The 22,270-nt window shown below is 56.1% G+C and overlaps 2 protein-coding genes across 19 annotated transcripts in view; one reads left to right on the forward strand and one right to left on the reverse strand.

Moving 5' to 3' along the window:
• Positions 1–6,831, forward strand: part of FANCA (FA complementation group A) — a 61,095-nt gene extending 54,264 nt beyond the window's left edge. For 3 of the 13 annotated variants that reach the window (XM_030298998.1, XM_030299005.1, XM_030299006.1), the window contains 10 exons: positions 77–182; positions 1,169–1,225; positions 1,375–1,479; positions 2,374–2,486; positions 3,386–3,524; positions 4,761–4,838; positions 5,127–5,229; positions 5,693–5,768; positions 6,011–6,167; positions 6,319–6,831. In XM_030298998.1, coding sequence (XP_030154858.1) covers positions 77–182; positions 1,169–1,225; positions 1,375–1,479; positions 2,374–2,486; positions 3,386–3,524; positions 4,761–4,838; positions 5,127–5,229; positions 5,693–5,768; positions 6,011–6,167; positions 6,319–6,726 — 1,342 coding nt within the window. In that variant the 3' untranslated portion in view covers positions 6,727–6,831. The other 10 variants (XM_030299000.1, XM_030299001.1, XM_030298999.1 and 7 more) reach the window with 10 other exon arrangements.
• ZNF276 (zinc finger protein 276) lies at positions 1,769–22,191 on the reverse strand. Of its 6 annotated transcripts, none has more exons than XM_030299016.1 (13): positions 21,506–22,001; positions 17,097–17,400; positions 16,707–16,753; positions 16,165–16,611; positions 14,871–14,949; positions 13,553–13,636; positions 10,181–10,291; positions 10,019–10,094; positions 9,635–9,752; positions 7,427–7,526; positions 4,746–7,346; positions 3,237–3,852; positions 1,769–2,837 (listed from the first exon to the last, which is right to left on the reverse strand). In XM_030299016.1, exons 1-11 carry the CDS (start codon positions 21,726–21,728, stop codon positions 7,100–7,102), a joined length of 1,836 nt encoding a protein of 611 aa, XP_030154876.1. In that variant the 5' UTR covers positions 21,729–22,001; the 3' UTR covers positions 1,769–2,837; positions 3,237–3,852; positions 4,746–7,099. The 6 variants fall into 6 exon arrangements, with proteins under 6 accessions (XP_030154876.1, XP_030154875.1, XP_030154877.1 ...); XM_030299015.1 differs by having other exon boundaries at positions 1,769–2,583; positions 2,720–3,852; XM_030299017.1 differs by having other exon boundaries at positions 1,769–2,139; positions 2,282–3,852.
• Positions 22,192–22,270: the final 79 nt, after the last annotated feature.

Genomic DNA, 22,270 nt, shown 5'->3' on the forward strand with positions numbered 1-22,270 from the left:
TACAGACCAGAGCGCGAGCTCCCAGGGAGCGACGTGAGGCCAGGCCATCGCTGCTGACGCAGCTCTTTTTTGCCAGGATCCTCCTCGGTCTGCCCCCGTCTATTGTCGTCGGCCGCCCCCAGGCCGGCCGGCCAGCCGCCCCTGACTGCACCGAGTTCTTCCACTTGGTCAACTCTGAGCTGGTAGGTGTGGGCGAGTGACCGTGGGACCCGGGGACGGGGGCGATCGATCACTGGTTCTCGAAAACTCACGAGCGCATCTGTGGTCACTTGGAGCCAGTCACTTGAGTGTGTGTCGGACCACGTGGGATTGCTGAGGGAAAGAATGGGGTATTGCTCCGGGAGCCAGCAGTCGGGGCCTCTGTGTGCCCAGCCTCCTCCCACAGCCGGAGCCGGGGCCAGCGAGGCGCAGGCATCGGATGTGGCTCCCTTCCTCGACAGCTTCAGTCCTTTCCGGAGCTCTCCTCAACTTTCAGCCGCCAGGATGTGTGGAGTCTTGCACCCCACGTGTCTCCGCTGCTTTCTAGTTTTGACATTTCGGGGGCACAGAAGCCAGAGGTGCCGCGAGGACCACGGGTCCCACCAGTCTGCCCTGCTTCCGGCGTCCACACTGCTCAGTGTCGGGGGCTCCACGAGCTTGAAGTGTCTTTTTAGTTCTTAAAAATGTACAAATATGACTAGAGATTGAACTGAGGCCCCATTCCGTCACAGCTTTAAAAGGTGACTTAGAAGTCCGGGGAGATGAGACTAGGTGTTGTTTGGGTTCTTAGCAAAAGCTGCTTTCTTCAGAGCTCTCAAAAGGGCCCGTGAAGGCTGGCAGATGTGGAAACGGGCAGGACAGAGACGCAGACAAGGGGTGGAGAGGCGAGTTGCCATCCCGGCAACAGGGCCGTCAGAGTGCCGTCCTCACCTCCTGGGCCGTGTTGGGGCCGAAGTGGGCAGGCTGGGGCCTCTGGCTGCACGGAGGAGCCATGTGAAGAGGCACTGAGCCACGCAAATTCTGGGCCAGCATGCCCGAGGACAAAAGGCCAGATCTCTGGTCAGCAGGGGTGCCGTGACCCGGCTGCCATCTCCAAGGCGTGTTCTCACAGCTGGAGTCTGTCAGCAGAGCCCCCCTCCCCCCACCACCGCCGTCGGTTCCTTTCTCACTGGCTTATGCTGTTTTGCAGAGAAACTTCTCCCATGGAAGCGCACTGACCCACGACCTCACAGTCCACTTCTTCAGGGTAACTGTCTCCCTCTGCGCCTCCCCAGTCGCCTGCTCGCACCAGTTGGGCCACATCCTCACTCTCACTTGTGCTTTGAGGCCACGGCGTCTTCCAGGGCCGGGGTGTACGTGCAAACCGCTGAGCTTCTGGCATGTTCTCTCCTCCAGGGGCTCCTCAGTGCCTGTTCACAAAGTGGAGACCCCTCCCTGACAGCAGACCTGGTCCTGACCGCGTGCCAGACTGAGTGCCCCCTAGTCCTGACCTCTGCGCTGGTAGGCACGGCCGTCTGCTCAGGGCGCTCCCGGGGCTGGCGTGGTGACCGGGGACCCAGTTCTTGTCATGCGGGAGAAATGGGGGGAGGGGCGAAGAGAACCCAGCAGAACGTAGGAGGGCAGGCTTCCCTGCCTGTGCCTGCCGGGAGGGAACGCGGGTGTGGGTTCACTGTGGTTCCGCGTTGGCACGAGGCGACCCCTAGTTGCCTGTGGTCCCCCACCTGTTTCCCGTTGTTCCGCCAGACCACCGTCTCGGGGCTTCAGGGAGGCGCTCAGCCTGGCCCTCGAGTGGCCTGACGTTCTCAGGTTGAGAGCGTAGGCTTCCTTCGGGTGTCTTTTTAAGTTTATTTTGAGAGAGAGAATCCCAGGCAGGCTCCACGCTGTGAGCACGGAGCCCACCGCGGGGCTCCATCCCGCGAACCGGGAGATCACGACCCGAGCTGAAATCCAGAGGCCCCCCCCCGGTGCCCTGTGCTCTTAGATTCCTGACAACAGGCAGCTCCCCTGGTTTCATCAGCTGGAGCCCAGGCTCTGGCAGCCACAGGAGCCGAGCTGCCGCGCCCCCGAGGGTCTCCACTTTTCTCTTAGTCTGTGGCTCATTTGGGTGGCGTTCCCTGCGAGAGCCGTGGCGTGTGTCAAACACCCGCTCCGTCGTGTTATCTGCAGAGGAAGAGAAACCCCTCCTGGCACTGCCATGGACTCAAGTGCACAGGGCACCACCCGAAGGCCGGAGGCGTGGGTGGGACGTGCGCCGCGCTGAGCGGTGCCCACTGGCGGGTGGGCTCCGGTCTTCAGTGGTCACCTGAGGGTTCAGCATCTTGGCTGCGGGACTGAGGAGGTGTCCGGGCGGAGCCTCCCGGGACCCGCTCACTGGTAATCTCTCTCCTCTGGAAGTTGTGGTGGCCACGTCTGGAGCCCGAACTCCGTAGTCGGTGGAGGAGATGCCTCCAGGGCCCACTGCCCCAGGAGCTGCAGAGACTGTGGGAGGCCCAGCGGTTTGGCAGGAGGTAAGAGGGACGAGGGGACGGGGCGAGGCTGTTCTTTGGGACCTGCACTGGGTTATCTCCATGGACACGTTGGCCTTGACAGGCCACAGGGACAGGTCTGCCAAGAAAGGGAAGAAACAGACGCGACCTAGCAGGTTCCTGTCTGAGAAGCTCGAGAATGTTTCGGGAAAGACTGATGTTAGCAGGCCCCTGCCCAGCTTTGCTGCCCACCTACGCCCCTCCTCTCCTCTTACGTCTGCAGTCGGCCCAGGACTGACAGTGTCGGCATCACGGGGATGTGTTCGAGAGGCAGATCCGGTCTGCCCAGCTGGCGGTCTCCGGTGCCCGCCGGACTGGGGGACAGCGGTGTTCCTAGAGGCAGTCAGGAGGAGCTCACCCCACCCAGCCTCCTTTATCCCTGAGGTGCCCCGCGTACCACTCAGGGTCACGAGTGCCTGAAGTCCCAGAAGACCAGGAAGGCCAAATTCCTGCATTATATCCCATTCATTTTTGGCCTGGTTTTGAACCTGCTGGAAACCCTTTCTGGGACAGAACCCGAGGGTCTGAGTGGCGGGGTCCAGGTCAGAGGCCTGTGCATCGCAACCCTCTTGCAAAGCTCAGCTAGTCGGGACCAGGTGCTCTGGCCGGGCCCCACCCGTCCCCATGTCCACAGCACAGAAGCCCGTTAAGGAGATGGGAAACCCGTCTCTAAGCCAGGGACGAGCCTGACACAGGCACAGGGCTCTGCCGGGGGTTGTTGGGGACACAGACCTTGTTTCTGCTGGCTCTGAAGCCCCTCCCTGCACGACGTGAAGGTGGGCAGGGCTGGTGTCCTGACGGTTACGGGACCAAGGACTGGAGGTTTTCGACCACGACGGGGTTTTGAGGCTTCTGTGGTGACACACGTCCCTATCTCCTAGCTGCCTCCTCCCCGACCCGGCATCCCCTGCGCCTGGCCCGGCCTGGCTCTCTGCTGCCGCACTTTACTTCGAAATCCAGCGAGCCGGGAAAGACAGCGTCAAGAGCCAGCTGGAGAGGCTGGGCTGCCAAGGAGAGGAGGCAAGATACGAAATTCTCTCACTTGTCTTTTCCGGCAAGCTTGCTTCTGACCCGGGCTCTGACCAGCTGCGTTTCTCATGGTTCACCTGAACTGGGCTTTTCCAAGGAGAGACAGGAAGGGCGGGGTCGTCCTGACTTGATGAGGAAGTGAAATTTACCAGGTTGACTGGTTTAGTAATACTTGACCATCAAGTTCCCTTTTGATCTTACTCGTGTCCTCTCCACAAGCCGCTGCCCCCGTGGGGCCTTCTGCGCTCCTGTTTGCACAGCCGGGGTCCCTCCAGGGTCTCCCCAGCTGAAGCACTGGTAAACTGGAAAGTCGGAGCACCTGGCCGGGGTGAGGGTGGGGGGGATGTTCAGTCGCTTAGGCGTCTGACTCTTGATTTCAGCTCAGGCCATGATCTCAGGGTTCCTGAGTTCAAGCCCCGCCTCCATCGGGCCCTGTGCTGACAGCATGGAGCCTGCTTGGGATTCTCTCTCCCTCTCTCTGACACTCCCCTGCCTGCACGCTCTCTCTCTAAATAAACCTAAAAGTCAGCCTGTCTAGGCTCTGGACATATACACCTGCCTGAGGTTTTTGGTAACTATAATTTAATGTGGAAAAACCCACAAGGGAGTTTCTTCTAAGTTTATTTTATTGAAAGTGATTTTAGTGGCTCCAAGTCTCCCAGGCCTGTGTGAGCTGAGGGGACAGTGTCCAGACAGACCCCACCCAGCCAGGGTGTGTTCCAGCGGGTTGGGGCAGGTGGGCCCCTGCCTCTGGTCAGGGTGGGATGTGTGGGTTTTTCTCTAGGGATTTTATAAACTTCTTCAGAAGAAGCCAAGGAGTGAGGCTGGGCTGGGCGTAGTTCCCTGCAGCTCAGGGACAGCAACAGCCTGGTGTTTCACTGCTGTCACTTGTGCAAGCCGTGTTTAAAGGCTTATATAAAATGACCCAGTCGGTAAAAATTTATTCTCGAATCGTCTCTTTAAAATTTTTGTTCATAAGATCCACTTACAGGAAAAAAAGAACAATGTCCTTACTTAGAATTACTTTTTGAGGATACAGTGTAGGGAAATTTATTTAAGTTTATGTATTTACTTTGGGGGAGGGAGAGAGAATCCCAAGCAGGCTCTGAGCTGTCCACGCAGAGCCCACACGGGGCTTGATCCCATGAACCGTGAGGTCCTGAGCTGAGCCGAGCCATGAGGCGCCCCAGGAATTTAATGTTGTAAGTGCACCTGTTTTGTTTGCAGCTGGTGGTGTTCCTGTTCTTCTTTTCCTTAATGGGCCTGCTTTCATCACATCTGACCCCACACGGAAGACCTCGTCGGGTAAGGTGACCTTTCCCACCGCGGGCCTGCATGACACCCCCGAGACCTCCTCAGTAGGTGTCTGGGAGGACAGCCCCGGAACCTCTGTCTTGAAGGGTTTCTCAAAAGCGAGAACCCCTAGGCCTGTCCTTTGAGGTCTTACTTCAGGACTCAGGCACGAGGGTCCCTGGCCTGTTCCCCCTACAGTCACCATTTAAGGCTCACAGGACACACGAAGGCTCCCCAGCGTGTGTGGCTGTGCGGATACTCACGACTTTCTAGTCAGGCTCCCTCTTCTGTGGGCCACAGGCTGTTGACACCCCGAAGGCTTTGGACATTTGTGCTGAGATTCTGGGGTGTTTGGAGAAGAGGAGGGTATCCTGGCTGGTGCTCTTTCAGTTGACAGAGACAGGTAAGAGGCCACTGAGACTTGATAGCAGGAGACGGCCTGCGTCTGTCCTAGTTAGCCATCCGGGAACACAGGTGACCCAGCAGAGAGACAGGTTGCGATCCCCACTTCTTAATTCTTCAGAAATAACTTTCAGATGATTAAGAACGGGACCTTGGGCCTGACTTTACTAACTCATTTCCCAAAGTGTATCTTCTTGCCAAATACCTAAGCCACATCTTGGGATAAATGCAGAATAAACTCATTTAAAGGACAAAAGAATCCCATGGGGGTGCTGAGTCCCAGGGTGCCGCTAGGCCTTCAGGTGGGGGACAGGGGGTCTGCCTGCCTCCGCCACCAGCCCTGCTCTCCAGAATGAGGACGTCGCCCCTCGTCGCCAGGCTCCTGACGTTCCGTGAACTTGCCGACCCTAGGGTAGGCGGGCACCCACGGAGCTGACTAAAGCCATCCCCTCTCGGTGTTGCAGGTGGCGGCCTGGGCCACGTCCTCCTCCGCCTGGCCCCAGATCAGCACGTCAGACTGCTGCCGTTCGCCTTCTACAGGTAACTGCACCGACTTCCCGGGTTGCTGCCACAGCAATCCGGGAAGGAGTTCGTGCCCGCAGGGTCGTGCGTGGTCAGAGGAGGTGGTCCTCCCCTTCCCCCGGCCCTAGATCTCAGTACCACGGCGTGTCTCCCTCCAGACGGGAAAGATGCCTGTGACGTCATTCCTCAGATGAGCAGCCGCCGTGATTGCCACTCACCTCTGTGAGGTCTTAGAGTCACTTGTGTCTCCTTATCTTCAGCCTTCTCTCCTACTTTGACGAAGACGCCCTCACCAGGGAGGATGCCTTCCTGCACGTTGCCGTCGACATGTACCTAAAGCTGATCCGTCTCTTCGTGGCCGGGGAAACCAGCGCACTCTCCACCGTAGCCAGCAGGAGCCGGGAGCACCGGGGCCAGGCAGGTGACACGCCTCACAGCCCCGTGCAGCCAGCTCTCCGGGGCTTGAGGCCTGTGACAGCCCAGCCCCTAGTGGCACGGTGAGCAGACGGGGGCATCCTGACTCATCACGGGATCCCCTGACCTGTGGCTTTACCTGTCCTCTCTTCAGGGTGACCCTGTCGGCTTGATAACAGAAGCTCGTCGTTTTCTGCTGCGGTCAATACCTAGATGCCCAAAAGAGAGCTTCTCAAACGTGGCCGAGGTAACACGCAGACGCTCACTCTGCTGTGTGTGTCGAAGAGCAAACGAGAGTGCTGTAGATACAGCACTTCCATTAAGAGGAGAACCCGGGGGTGCGGCACTTGCACTGTGGCCACTTACCTGCTGGGCTGTGGTTGCCAGCTTCCCTGTCCCCAGGCCCCGGGTGTCTGGGGGCTGCACTCGGCTGAGCACAGTCGGTTTCTTGCAGCTGCTGGCCACCAGTGCGGACTGTGACCCGGACGTGAGGGCCGCCCTCCTGAGCAGACGGCAGGCCGGGCCGGATGCTGACCTCTACCGGGAGCCCCGGCTCTTCTGACTGGACCCTGCGCGGCGCACAGCCCGGCTCCTTTGTAAATAATTTATTACAAGCATAACACGGAGCTCTTGCACTAGAAAGTGGATTACAAATCTCCTTGATTGCTTTAGTGGGGAATAGGAATCAATGATTTAAAATCCATCTGGCCCCAAGGTCAGTATCGTGGGTAAATGCTGGTCCCAGAGCGGACGCTGGAAAGGCTACGGGAGTTGCACGGTGAGCCCCCCTTCACCGTACTGCTGTCCAGTGCCCTCCTGACACACAGGTGAGGGGACACGGCATGGGGGCTCCAGGGCAGCGGGCGAAGCTGTGCCATCAGGTCTCAAGTGAAAGAACTATTGAAACCGTCTAAACCCCATTTACCCGCCTGAGTTCAGGTGGGCTCCGGCTTCACAGCCTGGCCCTCCGTAGTCCCGCATGGTGGCTCCAGGGGCAGGGCCTTGTCCTGGGTCTGCGTCAGAGGGTGGACCATGGACATGTGCACATTGAGGTTGTGGGCCTTCTCGAACCGCCGGCCACACTGGTCACAGGCAAAATCCAGCTCGGTCTCAGCCTTGTGTTTAGTCATGTGGTACTTCAAGGACGCCCGCTGCCGGCACTGGAACCCACAGACTTCACACCTGGGGGACAGGGCCAGGTGAGCAAGGGCGTGGGTGCCAGAAGCATGGCCATGCGGAGGTGTGCCCATCCCCACACTTACTGCAGAGGCTTGGCTCCTGAGTGGCGCATCTGGTGGACGAGAAGGTGTTTCCGCTGCTTGAAGGTCTGGCCACACTCATCACAGATATAGTTCCGCACCTCTGGGGACCAGAGAGGACCAGAGATGGCATGAACACAGGCACGAAAATGCCCAGCCCTCCCCGGGGGCCTGGTGGCCCAACGTGGTGTTTTCCTTACACTCAAGGCCCAAGCAAGGGGCCTGTGCAGATCTAATTTTATTCAGAGATTAAAAAAAGTTTTTCAAATCTGAAAGAGGGGAGAGAGAATCCCAAGCCGGCTCCATACAGTGTCTGCGCAGAGCCCGACACGGGGCTCCAACTCCTGAACCGTGAGACCGTGACCCGAGCGGAAATCGTCAGATGCCTAATCGGCTGGGCCACTCAGGCGCCCCAATGAAAAACATTTCTAATACAGAGTTTCTTATTAATAATAGAGCCCTCCAAATTGCTTGAAAATGTCATCTCGCTGGGACTTCCTCTTCATCAGATGGGTCCATTTGAAGCCTGTTTTCCTCAAGGGAAACTAGATCCGCTGAGCAGAAGTTCCTCGAGGAAGCCCAGTCTATAAAGCTTCACAGACGACTGCCACCTCACAAACTCTACAGACCATACTGGGCCCTTGGTGGGGGAGGGGACGTCTACTTTGGAGATCAGTTTCTTAGGCTCTTGGACAAAAACTGAACAGTCCCTTCTCCTCCTGGACATGCACCTGGGGTGGTGGCCACGAGCTTCTGCCTCACTGCCATTTCCAATCCCACCTGCTCAGTCATCTACAGGCACCTGACACAGCTTCCCACACGGGCTTGTCCTGTGCTAGGTACGATCCCCCTTTACAGCTTAGGCTCTCCTCTCGGGTGTTTCAGGAAAACTGCTAATCGTTGTGATCACTGGGGTCTCGACTGAGACCAGCAGCCTGAAGACCCAATTTAAGGGAATGTCCAACAAGGCTTAGAACAAAAAACACAGGAAAACGGTTTCACTGTGAAACCAACAAATACGACCCAACCATAAAATGGGCTCAGTGAAAAAAGTAAACCAGAATGACTTCCTACAGTAAAATTTTTTTTTAAGTTCCGGGGCACCTGGGTGGCTCAGTCGGTTAAGCATCCAACTTCAGCTCGGGTCGTGATCTCCTCGTTAGTGGGTTCGAGCCCCACGTTGGGCTCTGCTGACAGCCCAGAGCCTGGAGCCTGCTTCAGATTCTGTCTCTCTCTCTGACCCTCCCCTGATCATGCTTGCTCGCCCTCTGTCAAAAATAAACATTAAGAATAATTTTCTTTAATTTTGAGAGAGGAAGAGAGAGAAGCCCAAGCAGCCTTCGTGCTGTTAGCTCAGAGTCTGATGTAGGGCTCGATCCCATGAACCATGAGGTCATGGCCTGAGCCGAAATGGAGTCAAGACACTCAACCAACTGAAACGCCCAGGTCAGATGCCCCTACCGTTAAGTTATGTGTACAATTACAGTTTAGGGATAAATACAGATTCAGGGGGTGCCTGGGTGGCTCAGTCGGTTAAGCGGCCGACTTCGGCTCAGGTCATGATCTCGCAGTCAGTGAGTTCAAGCCCCACGTCAGGCTCTGTGCTGACAGCTCGGAGCCTGGAGCCTGTTTCCGATTCTGTGTCTCCCTCTCTCTGACCCTCCCCCCTTCATGCTCTGTCTCTGTCTCAAAAATAAACGTTAAAAAAAAATTTAAAAATACAGATTCAGTGCATCAATCTTCCTTTTCTTCCTTAATAGTCTTGTTTTTTATTTTTGAGAGCAAGCAAGAGCATGAGGAGGCAGAGGGGGAGAGAAGCCCAAGCAAGCTTCGCGACACAGGGATCGCCCCGAGCTGAAATCGAGGATTGGGTGCCCGACTGACCCAGGCGTCCGTCTTTTAAAGGGGGTGCTGCCAACTCAGGAGAGCGGCTCTGTGAGCAGCAGCAGTGGTCGGAATCTGGCACACGTGTAGCTCTGGGTTTTCTAAAACCTGGGGGTGTGGGTCACGTCGTTAAAACCGGAGGGGAATCAAACCGTGACGGACGCGCGGGGTCGTCACGTGCAGAAAAGGCACTGGGGTTTCCTCACTGCCGGTTCCAGCCGCTTCTGCCCGACCCACGAGGCGGCCAGACACGGCCCCAGGCCCCTGGGAAGGGCGGCTGGCCCACGGGCCGGCGGAGGTGAGCGTGTGCCAGAGCGGGGCCCGTACCTGTGTGGATCAGCTTCACGTGGCGCTGCAGGTAACGATCGATCATGAACACCTTGTTACAGCCGGGGTGGGGGCACGGCCTCTCCCGGACCTCCTCGTGGTGCTCCTTTATGTGCTTCTGCGGGGGCGACAGCAGGGCCCTGAGCGCCCCGGCCGGGACGGTCACCCCCTCCCACGGGTCCTGCGCGGCCCCCTCAGAGGAAGAGATGCAACCACTCCTCACGCGACGAGAGGCGGGTGCCCTTCCCAAGAGCGGAGGGCTCCCCCGGGCCCCGGCCCGCGTGAGCCCTCGGCGACAAGTCTACGCCGGGCTCCACGCAGACGTCCGGTCCTCCGGGCCAGCTACAAAGGCCGCCCCGCGCCCAGGGCGCCGCCCCTCCTCACCTTCATGCCGTCGGCCCCGCGGTACACGGCCGTGCAGCCCTGGTAAGGGCACTTGTAGATGGTGGGCAGCTCCTCCCTGCAGAGCACGGCACACGTGGAGTTGCCGCCCCGACAGGCGACCTCCCCCCCCCCGCCCCCTTGCCCCCCACCCCAGGCCCTCACCTCTCACCGCGAAGCTTGTTCTTCCAGCCCGGCTTGGGGCCCGGTTTCTTGCGCATTTTTGGTTCTTCGGCCTTCTTGGCTTCTTTGCTTTCGCTCTTTTTACCAGAGACCCTGTGAGGGGAAAAGAAAAAGAGACGTCATCAGACCCCGAGACGCTTCTCCCTCCTCAAACGGGAGAGGTGGGGCTCCTGCCAGGCTCCCACGGCAACTTGCTCGCGTCTCCGTGCTCACTGGTGGCCTTCGGACCGACCCCCGGGCGCCAGGGCGGGAACAACCCCCAGCAAAGTCCCAGACTCCGTACTGCTACCTCGGGAAGGCGAGGTGTGGGGACGGGGACCACGCTAGCTACAGGAGGGGGTTTTCAGGACAAACTTCACTCCTGAAACGTCAGAACCAAACGTTATTTGGAGACGTCATGCTAAACAGTGAAGTGGAGAAGCTTCAGGGGTCAGTCCCCCCGTCAAAACGACCACTAGGCTAGAAAAACATCAGAACCAACGCTCTGGAACCCGCTGGGAGGCGCCCAGCTCCAGGACCAGGCGGGGGCTCAGAGGGAACAGTGTGGTCTTGGGGACAGAGCTGTGAGCGGGCAGTGAGGACCTCCCAGTCAGTCTGGCAGGTCCCTGAGGGACCAGTTCAGGCCCAGCAACTAATCCCCTGTGGGGGTCTAGTGAAGATTTAAAGAGACATGCACACTTTTTCTTCCCACTTGTTCGATCCGGGGATTTAAGGAAAACTCTCGAGAACAACGGGGAACTTGAAGGGCGTTATATGGCAAGTGTAGAGCTAATGTCATCCTCAACGGTGGAAGATTCAAAGCCTTGCCCTCAGGTCAGGACCAAGTAAAGGTGCCCGTTTTCACCACTGCTATTAGAAAATTACCCCTACGCACAAACGGTATGATCTTGTATGTAGAAAACCCTGAAGAATCCACACACGCAAAAATAAACAAGTTCAGCAAAGTGGCAGGGTACAAAATCAACACACAAAAACTAGTTCTACCTCTACACATTAACAGTGAACAAGATGGAAAGTTTTTAAATAACTCATTTGCAACCGCATCAAAAAGAAGAAAATACTGTACTTAGGGACAAACTTAACCAAGAAGGTAGAAAACCTGTATGCTAAAAACCGCAACGCACTGCTGAAAGAAATTAAGACCTAAGTAAGTGCAAAAACATCCCGCGTTTATGGACTGCAGGATTTAATATTGTTAGGATGGCATTACTTCCCAAGCAATCTACAGATTTGATCCCTATCAAGACCCAGTGGTGTTTTTTGCAGAAACAGAAAAAGCTATTCTGTTTCACACGGAATTTTAAGGGATATGGAATAGCTTAATAATTCTGAAAAACAAAGCGGGAGGACTCAAACTCCCTAATTCCAAAATTACAAAGCTACAGTAATCAAAACCGTGTGGTTCTGGCACGGAAAAACAGACATAAAGACTAACTGAACAGAACTGAGAGACCAAGTATAGACCATCACAAGAAAAACGAACTGATTTTTGACAAGGGTGCCAAGACCACTCAATGGGGAAAGGACAGTCTCTTCAACATACGGTGCTGGGAAAGCTGGATGTCCACAGGCCAAAGAATGCAGGTGGGCCCTTCCTTTCCAACATACATGACCTAATGGACCAAAGACCTACACATAAGAGCTAAAACGCTCAAACTCTTAGAAGAAAACGCTGCCTTTGATGTGACAACAGTTTCTTAAACGTGACATCAGAGACAAAGCAATACAGGGGCACCTGGGTGGCTCAGCTAAGTGCTCCAACTGGCTCAGGTCATGATCCCGTGGTTTGTGGGTTCAGGCCCCGCGTCGGGCCCTGTGCTGACAGCTCGGAGCCTGGAGTCTGCTTGGGATTCTGTGTCCCCCTCTCTCTCTGCCCCTCTCCCGCTCATGCTCTGTCTCTCTCTCTCTCAAAGATGAATAAACGTTAAGAATTTTTTAAATAAATAAACAAAAAGAAACTCTCTGATGACCTTACGGGCTTCTCCTCTTCTCCTTATCTAACAACTGTTCTTTGAGGCTTTGCCGTGTGTCCCCTCCTCATTGGCCTCCACCCTCTTTTGTGCGGCTCAGGCACCCTGTCAGAGCCACACTGTGACCAGGGAGTCATCATTTCCCTCCCACGCTAGATCACACGTCTGTTGAGAGCAGGCGGCTTCAGAGAGCCCGTGGGTTCACAAGTGCGTCCTTGACGGGTATGGGCTAAAGTCCTTGGAGACAATGGAGGACCCTGCTCCTTGCTCTCCCTTTCCTCCCCCTCGGTCACTCAGGCTCCTGACTCTCACTTCTCACCGGAGCCGCGGGGCCCTAATTAACACATCCTAAGTCCCTTCTTATCTGCCCCAGCTATGGACCCAGACAGGTATGTCTGCTGAAACAAAGTCCCGTGCACCAGGGAGGCTCAGAGGCCCTGTCCCAGGTTTCCAGTTGTGACTCACACTGTAGTACCTAAGGGACAACGTGGCCATCGGGCCTGACTGTGCTGGCTCTGAGCTGTGGTCAGCCCACTCCAGCTGGCCCCACCTCCTGCAGAGCCTGGCTTCGGTTTCTCTTTCCACAGCCACGTCAGAGCCCAAAGGAGAAGGAAAGTCAGGCTGGCTTCTGTTTCTGGGCTGCGTCCTCCTGGGTGATACTGTTGCACTCTCGTGTTTTTATTCTACTGTGAAATGCTCCTAACGCTCAGGTGGGGCAGCAATTATGCGCAGGTGTTCTGGGTGTTCCTGGGCGTGAGGTTGGGAGAAAAGTGACCCAAGTAAACATCAGCCTTCCCTACCAGGATGCTACATCCAGAGAGAAAACCCAAATCTCGGAAAAGGGAAGGTCAAGACAAGGCCACAGAAGCAACTCTCCAAAGAGGTGGCACAGAAATCAGTGCCAGAGGCAGATCTGAGAGGAACTGCAGGGCTGGGGCCCGAGCCTCTGAGGGCCTTGCTTGGCACAGAAGCAGAAAGAACTGCAGGGTGGAGGTTCCTGCGGGAAACCCGTGGCCGATGGGAGACACTAGTGTGGTGTGACCGAGGGTTAGGGCTGGCAGAGAGGAAGGCGGGAGCTCCCCGAATGAGGCTGAGTCACAGCCACAGGCCTCCTGCCACTGTCACGTGCCACTGAGACCGGGTCCTAGCACTGAACGAGGAAAGCCTCCCCCACCCCCGAGAAGCCACACTCAACGGGCTAAGGGGGTCAGGCCAAAGAGCAGCAGAAAACGTGCTGAGCGAGGGCAGGCCGGGAAGGATGAGCCTCCATCCCCTGCCCCCACTACTCCTGCCCGGTGACCCTACCAGGCAGACGTAGGTTTCTAGGCTCCCAGTGATGCCCCTCCCAGACCCCAAGGACACGCGGCAGGACTGTCCTCCTTACTTCTTTTCTGGGTAAGGTTCAAAGGATTCATCTGATGACTGGGTACTTTGCTTCTTGTCATTTTCGTCTTCACTCAGGATGTCTCTAGGGAAGAAGAGAGCACCTTCAGCAGAGGCCTGGGGTGCGTGACAGCTCCAGTGACACTTCCTGTCTACAAACACCACCAAATCTCCATACTCTGTGTTTTAGCTCTCCTGCAAAGGTCTAAAGAAACCTAAAATCCCCAAATCTCTGATCACATCTCCTAACAGAAAGGGCAGGCCAGGGTCACTGAAGTCCCGCAAGCCGACAATCCCCCAGAAGCCACACTCCCTTCACACCAGGACCCTGAACTTGTCGAGTCTCTCTCTGGGGCCCCAGGCAGCACAGGAAGACCTCAAGGAGGTGGGCTTCTCCAGAAGTGGACGTTTAGATTATGAGGCACCTACTCCCCCTAACTGGGAGCACCTATCCAGCTGACAGGTCAGATGTCAGCTGGCCACCTTGCAAAGTCACAAAGGCCAGAAAAATATCTGCGCATCCATGACCTTTACCCTCGAGTGTGAGTAACTGCACAGTCTCTGCAGGGCAGCAGATGGAACGAAGCCTGGCAGGGCACGGCCTTCCCCCACAGGCCACCACTCATCTGCACGAGACTCGAGGCTGGCCGGCGGCCTCTAGGACAGCCTGCGACCACTCCTGGTCCCGGGGGTGTTTCTAGCAAACCCACTTGGGTTCTTCCAGCATCTTGTTCACCATCGACAGACACCCCACAGGAGTCGTGCCACAAATCGTGCTGTCTTTCTCCCTGTTTGGACAAGGGTGCACCTGCGTTCCAGCCACAGATTACGTGGCAGTGTGGAAAGGGGGTGAAGGCCGACCAGTGTGTGGTAGCCACCATGAGTGGTTCTCAGCTGACAAGCAGGAGGCGGTTCCAGCAGCGAACAGTCCCCAACAGTGGCTCGTTCTCCTTACAGAGCCTCCGCCCCAAGTCACGATCCCGTCATGACACAAGGCCAGAGACCAACTTCCCATTTTAGTAACATCTTTGGCTGGCACGAAACCACGGCCTTGAAGGAGACAAGGCAGCAGCAGCGAAGGGGTAACCATAGGGCTCTAACTTCCACACCACCCTGGTCGTGCTCCCCTTCCAGATACGTCAGGTCTAGGAGGCCCACGTCAGGAACAAGGAGCCTGGAAGCACCCTCGGCCATTCGTCTCCTTCCAACTGAGAGAGGGAGAGGGCCCCGGCCAGGACACAGGCAGAGAGCACACAGGTTGGCGGAGTTTGATTTTCCAAGGAGGAATGTTAGGCTATTTAAACCCACTCTTCTCTCACCCCTCAGAAAGGTCACTGAACTCGTCTTTTACCCGATCATCCGAGGTTGAAGACGGAACCTGCTTCTCACCCAACCGCCCTGAGAAACAAAGAACAAGGCTCCCATTACCAACACACAGTGCAGGCAGTGCTCCCCAGCAAGGAGGCGTGTGCCCATCGGACAACAGAGCCTTCCCTGTGGGGAGCCTGGGGTCCTCCAGGCTTAAATCCCACCCGCCTCCCAGTCCCGCCCCCCATAAGGTCCCTGCACAGCCCAACAGGCCACCCCCATTTCTAGCACAGGCACGGACGGCACCAGGCATCAGAAACCCGAGCCAATGGTTCACGTCAGCAAGCCCAGCCCTTCCCAGAGGTTCGGATCCAGCTGTGTCAGGCAGGGACGACTCACACTTTGTGGGTGTTCCAAAACATTAAAGAAACATTAATATCAAACCATTAATATCATACTGCATGCACGCAGTTTAAAAGGCCAAGCAGTTCAGTTCTGGGGCACCTGGGTGGCTCAGTCAGTTGCAAGTCCGACTCTTGATTTCGGCTCACGTCACGATCCCAGGGTCATGGGATGGAGCCCTGAGTTGGGCTGAGCACTGAGCGTGCAGCCTGCTTAAGATTCTCTCCTCTCTCCCTCTCTCCCTCTCTCTCTCTCTCTCTCTCTCTCTCTCTCAACCATCTGGGCAGCTGCGTTTTAAAGTGCCACCAAGAGCTGGACCACAGGAGCAGCCCAGCGCTCCACGTAGGCGACTGCACAAACAGAGGCTGAGGGAAGCGGGAGGGGGAGCCAACTCCGCCACCTGAACGCAAAGTCCGTGAGCAGCTGCCCCCACACCACAGCACCGTGGGACCGGGTCCCACACAATGGCCCTGTGTTCCCTCTTGGCCACTTGGCAGAGGAGCCCATCTACGCAAATCCCACCGGGATGTCACCAGGACGCCGGCGGAGACCCAGGGAATGACCCGCAGCTGGCCCGAAAGAGCCTCGGAGGTCCCAGCTGCCGTCTTCCCCCACGTCCCACAACAAGGACCCCCTTCTTCGCCCTCCTTTGGTCCCCTGGCCCCGAGCAGGCTTAGAGAGGAAGACCAGACGGCAGATGAGCACGCCTTTACAAAAACTGCTGGAAGAGGGTCCCCGGGCCCTCCCCCTGTCGCTCAGGTCGGCTCCTCATCACTTCCCCCGGAGCCTCTGCACGCAACACAGTGACCACTGCCCATAACAACACAGACACCCGCCCCCCACTGCGGGCCTGCCTGCCTCCAGACGAGGAATCCTGATCCAGTAACCCAGAGGAGCTCCTACCTGGGGCCCCACTTGGGGGAAAGCTTGGCTGAGGTGCGGGGCACAGGCCAGGCCCTACAGGGTTGACATCTGAAGGAGGCGGGGCTGCGTCCGCGCCGGGCAGGGTCTCAGTCTCGGCTGGAGTTGTGGTCGCTCTGCCCTGGGAGCTCTGAGGGGCAGCCCCAGTAGGGTTGGACCCCCGATGCTGGGTGAGCCACGGGGCCATCTCCTTGTCCCATGTCCATTTGACTGCCAGCGCACTGTCCAGCAAAAGAGCCCCGCAGCTGGAGTCGGCGTCCATGGTATAGTCGTGGCCTTGGTCACAGCCCCACACGGCTTGGATAACACCGCAGTACTCGGAGGACAGTGTCCTCTGGAGGCTAGGCAGGGCCCCACAGCTGGCTGCGTGTCCGTGCACCCAGGCCACCAAGTCGCGCAGGCCCTGGGGGCTCGAAGTGATCAGGTCCACTGAGGAAAGGCACAGAGACGCCACACCCATGGCCGGTCAGCACCCAGCCCACCTCGAGCCTAACCCACAGACCACACGCCGAGGGCACACTCACCCAGACACGCTCCCTCCTCTGCCCCTGGCGGGGGCTGGGCACCGACCCTGTAAAGCATCAGCATGGCCGTGAGCGGGGCTGGCCGTGAACAAGATGCAGGTTCACCAGACTCCTGTCACGGGCCGCCTCTCCCACACGCAGTCTGACCTTCTACTTCCAGAGGCTGTCTCCTTGCACCCACGGCCCTCTGCAGCCCTCACCTCCCCCGGGCACGTCTGTCCGTCTCCCTCACACCAGCCACGCTGGTGGTCACCCGTGTCTGCTGCCCAAAGCAGGACCGGCTCCCCGCTGCAGAGGTTCCCCGGCGCTCACTGTGCCTAGACCAGCCCCAGCACACAGGGTGCCTGGCCCCCGAATGCCCACCAAATGAAAGGAGGAGGGGACGCCTACTTTGTGCAAGTCTTCCGGTGGCCCGCCGGGGAGACGTTGACTCTCTGCAGGAAGGACTTGAGGAGGCCGTGGCACTGGTAGAACTGGGCGTGGCAGTTCTTGCAGACAAACTGAGACAGAGCTGGGTCCTGGTGGACAGCCACCCCCAGCAGGTGCTGGAAGTCCCTGATGAAAACGCGCTCCCCCGGGGGTGGTCTGTCTGCGCTCTCCCCAGGTGCCCTGCCAGAAATGCTGCGGAGACTCCGTGAGGAGAACTTCCCATGGCAGAGGCGACAGTGCCCCATGGCAAGAGCCCGGCCTGTTCCTGGGCAAGCACAGAAGACACTGAGTCAGGCAGGGCTGCTGGCTGCACAGAGCGCTGGAAGACACGTGCTCCTCGGAAGACAGCAACGTGGCCTGGGGAGGTGAGGCCCAGGATCTGCCATCCTCCCAGTCCTTGAGGGGGAAGAACCCTCCGCGGCACTTCCCCAGACGCATCCCAGAAACACAAGCCCATGTCTGAGCCAAAGGCAGGGCTCTGGGCTCTGGGCTCCCAGCTGAACATACAGCCTTTTGGGAGATACGGTCAGTGGAGGGTCTTCTGGTCCAGAACACCTTCCAGATAATTCTAAGTGCATCTAGAACAAGGCCACAATTACTCTAATAACAAAACCAGACAAAGACACCACGAGAAAATTACAAGCCAAGATCCCTGATGAATACGGCTGCAAAAATCCTCAGCAAAACATTAGCCAACCAAATGCAACAATACTTTAAAAGGCTCACATGACATGATCCAGTGGGACTTATTCCAGGGGCGCAAGGATGGTCCGACATCCACGTATCAACCAACGTGACACAGTAACAAAATGAAGGATTAAAATCATGAGCATCTCAATAGATGCAGAAAAAGTGTGTGACAAAATGCAATGCCCATTCATGATTAAAATTCTGAACAAACTGGGTATAGAGAGAATGTACCTCAACGTAATAAAAGCCACAGATAATAAGCCCACGGGTAACATCATACTCACAGGTGAGAGCTCTCCTCTCAGATGAGGAACAAGATAAGGGTGCTCACTCTCACCATTTTTATTCAACCCAGTGTCAGAAGTCCTAGCCAGAGCTATGAACCAAGAAAAATAAGAAATATCCAAGTAAGTAAAAAAGGAAAAAAAAAAAACTGTCTCTGTTTGTAGATAATATGGTATTATATACGGAAAACCCTAAAGACGTCACCAAGAGATTCTAAGAATAAACAAACTCAATGAAGTTGCAGGATACAAAATCAATAATGAACTATCAGAAAAACAAATCAAGAAAAGTCTCATTTACAACTGCATCAAAAGGAATAAAATACCTAGGAATGAATTTAACCAAGGAGGTGAAAAACCTTATGCTGAAAAGTGTAAGACACTGATGAAAAACAGTGAAGACGTGAATAAATGAGTATTCCGTGCTCGTAGATTAGGAGAATTAATACTGCTAAAATGTTCACGCTACCCAAAGCCATCTACACATTCAATGCAGTCTTGATCAAAATTCCAGTGACGGTTTCCCAGAAACACAACAATCTTAAAATTTATATGAAACCACAAAAGATGCCAAATCGCCAAAGTAATCTTGAGAAAAAAGAACAAAGCTGGAAGCATCATACTTCTTGATTTCAAACTATATTACAAAACCACAGTAATCAAAACAGTAGAGAACGAGCATAAAAAAAAAAAACAAAAAAAAAAAACCATAGGTTGACGGAACAGAAAAGACAGCCCAGAAATAAACTCATACGTATGTGGTCAATTAATTTACAACAAAGGAATCAAGAATATATAATGGAGAAATGACATTCTCTCTAAAAAATGGGTGTTGGGAAAACTAGACACGCACATGCAAAAGAATGAAACTTGATCCCCATTACTTAAACCACAAACAAAAATAAACTCAAAATGGATTAAAGACCTAAATGTGAGACTGAAAACCGTAAAGCTCCCAGAAGAAAACACAGGCAGTAAACTCCTCATCGGTCTTGGGGATCATTTTTTGGATTTGACACCGAAAACAAAGTCAATGAAAGCAAAAAAAATAAACAAGTGGGACTACATCAAACTAGAAAGCTTCTGCACTGCAAAGAAAACCATCAACAAGATGAAAAAACAACCTACTGAAAATAGGGAAACCTGAGAAATACTGAAACCTGAGAAAACATCTGCCTGTCGCATCTAGGGAACTAATATCTAAAACAAAAAGAACTGACACAGCTCCAAAGCAAAAACACGATCCAATTAAAAACCAGGCAGCAGACGTACAGTCATTCTTCCAGAGAAGACACACATACAGCCGGCCAACCAGCAGGCAAACGAGCCCAGGTGTGAGGCCGAGCGCTCAGCACCACTGCTCGTCAGGCAGATGCAAACCAAAACCACAATGAGCTGTCACTTCACGCCTCTCAGGATGGCTGTTACCAAAAAGACAAGAAACGACGAGTGTGAGTGTCGTGGAGATGTGGAGAAAAGGCAACCTTCGGGCACTGTCGGTGGGAACATAAACTGGTGCAGCCTCTATGGAAAACGGTATGGAAGTTCCTCAAAAAAATTAATAAAACCACCATTTGGACCAACAATTCCACCTCTGGGTATTTATCCAAAGGAAATGAAAACACGAGCTCAAAAAGGTAGGTGTGCTCCCGTTTTCACAGCAGCATTATTTACAACAGCCAAGGTGTGGTAACAATCTAAGAGTCCACTGACTGAGAAACAGATTTAAAAAAGCGGGGGTGTGTGTATACACACACACACACACACACACTCACACTCACACAATGGAATGTTACTCAGCCATAAGAAAGAAGAAAATCCTGCCATTTGGGACAACACGGATGGACCCTGAAGGTACTACGTTAAGTGAAAGAAGTCACACAGGAAAAGATAAATACCATACAATTTCACTTATAGGTGTAATCCTAAAAAAAAACAAAAAAACCCAAACTCACAGAGAGCAGACTGGTGATAGCCTGAGGTGGGTGGTTGGGGAGGGTGCGGGACGGGATGCAGACGATGGAGGAAAATGGTCAAAAGGTACAAATTTCCAGGGCGCCCAAGCGGCTCAGTCGGGTAAGCATCCGACTTCGGCTCGGGTCACGATCTCGCGGTTCGTGGGTTCGAGCCCCGCATCGGGCTCTGTGCTGACAGCTCGGAGCCTGGAGCCTGCTTTGGATTCTGTATCTCCCCCTCTCTCTGCCCCTACCCTGCTCGCTCAATCTGTCTCTCTCTCTCCCTAAAATAAACATTTAAAAAAAAAAAGGTACAAATTTCCAGTTCTAAAATAAGTCAATCTTGGCGATGCATATCGTACAGCAGGGTGACTGCAGTTAATAATACTGCGCTGTTGGGCGCCTGGGGCGCTCAGGTCATGATCTCGCAGTTCGTGGGTTCGAGCCCCACATGGGGCTCTGTGCTGACAGTTCGGAGCCTGGAACCTGCTTCGAATTGTGTCTCCTCCTCTCTGCCCCTCCCCAACCGGTGCTCTGTCTCTCTCTCTCTCAAAAAATAAATTAATTAAAACCAAGAAAAGACACAGGGCACCTGGGCGGCTCCGTCGGTTAAACGTCGGACTCTTGAGCTCTGCTCAGGTCATAATCTCAGGGTTCCTGAGTTCCAGCCCCGAAACAGGCTCTGTGCTGATGATGTGAAGTCTGCGTGGGATTCTGTCTCTCGTCCTCTCTGCTCCTCCCCTGCTTGTGCGCTCTCGCTCTCTCTCACAAAATAAACAAACTTAAAAATATATACACAAAACTTTTTTACTGAATGCCTTCACAGCTACAGAGCTTCAAAAAAGAAGCTAGAAACTTTCTTCCTCCTCAAACCCTGCTCCTGAGACCAGCCCTGAAAAAGCCTCCTCCAGGATCTACCCCCTGAGCCTGTCAGCGAGTGTAGACGAAGCCACCCCACCCCCACCCCCAGGGGGATTCAACGAGAGAGCACACAATCCCTCACACGAAAGCAATGTGCACGTTCTCGCAGACACCACCTGCCAGGCGAGGGCCTCTCGCACTTTATCCACTCAGTTCTGTTTTAAGGAAGACGAAACAGGCTCAGAGACGTTAAGCATCTACCTCAAGGCTACAGAGCACACGGCAAAACCAGGATTGACTCTGGCCGCTCGGACTGCAAAACTTAAGCAATAATTACTTAATAAGCCGAGAGTGGGCACGGAAGGGTCAGCGGCCTTGCGAAACGTCACCCCGGACGCCGGGCAGAGGCCGCTCTCACCCCTTCCCTGGGGGGAGGCCTCGTCGGCAGAGGGGCCCAGGGACGCCGAGGGGGACAAGACGCCCGGGGGGACGTGGTCCCCGGGGAGACGCCGCGGCCCCGGGGGCCCCCGGCTCCGCCCGCCCACCCGCGACCCGCCCCCGTGCGCCCGGCCGGACCCACCTGCCTCGTCGGCGCCGTCCTCGCCCGTGTCCCCGCGGGCCCGCGCCAGGCCCCAGCCCAGCCGAGCCGCCACCAGGGCCGCAGCCTCGTCCACGCTCGGCCCGCTGCGGGCCGGGCGGCCACGGGTCCGGCCGCTGCCACAGGCGCCGCCGCCGCCGCCGGAGCCCCCGCGCTGCCCCGCCGTCCCAGGAGACAGGAAGCGACCGAGCCGGTCCCGCTTCATGGCGGCGGCCGCGGCTACAGCCCGGGCCCGGCGCTCCGCCCCGCTAAGTCCCGCTAGGCACGGCTCGGCTCGGCTCGGCTCGGCTCGGCTCCGCTCGGCTCCACTCGACCCTATTCGACCCAGCTCGGCTCCACTCGGCTCAGCTCGGCCCCGCTCTGTTGGTTGGGCCGCTAGGCCGGGGTACGTCCCGCTCGGCCCAGAGCCTCGCGTCAGCTCAGCTGGACTGCGCTCGCTCGTTTCCGCTCGACTCCGCCGTTCGGCGCCGTTGGGCCCCGTTCGGCTCCCTGGAAACGGGGCGGAGCAAGAAGGGGTGGGCGGGGCCCGAAGGGAAGGGCGAGGAGAGGGGGAGAGGGGGGCAGGGGCGCAGTGAAGGCAGCGAGGGGCGACGCGGCAAGGCCCAGACGTTTGGCATGTCACAAACGTGGGATGTGGGTGCCGACTGTTGCACTTACGCGCTCGCATCTACTTCGCGAGGCTACTTAAGACCGCCGCCGCCCCTTCGGCAACGGGAGCTCCGGGGTAGGCGTGCTGGGGCTGGGGCC

This window comes from Lynx canadensis, chromosome E2 (genome assembly GCF_007474595.2).
Source record: "Lynx canadensis isolate LIC74 chromosome E2, mLynCan4.pri.v2, whole genome shotgun sequence".
Classification (NCBI taxonomy): domain Eukaryota; kingdom Metazoa; phylum Chordata; class Mammalia; order Carnivora; family Felidae; genus Lynx; species Lynx canadensis.

Excerpts from the sequence above, each read along its gene's own strand:
- ZNF276 (XM_030299016.1), bottom strand. The coding sequence starts at position 21,728 with ATGAAGCGGGACCGGCTCGGTCGCTTCCTGTCTCCTGGGACGGCGGGG. Across the intron at positions 16,612-16,706 it reads AGAGGAGGGAGCGTGTCTGG|TGGACCTGATCACTTCGAGC; the intron begins GTGAGTGTGCCC and ends GCCTTTCCTCAG. Across the intron at positions 14,950-16,164 it reads TCCCCCAAGTGGGGCCCCAG|GGCGGTTGGGTGAGAAGCAG; the intron begins GTAGGAGCTCCT and ends TTTGTTTCTCAG.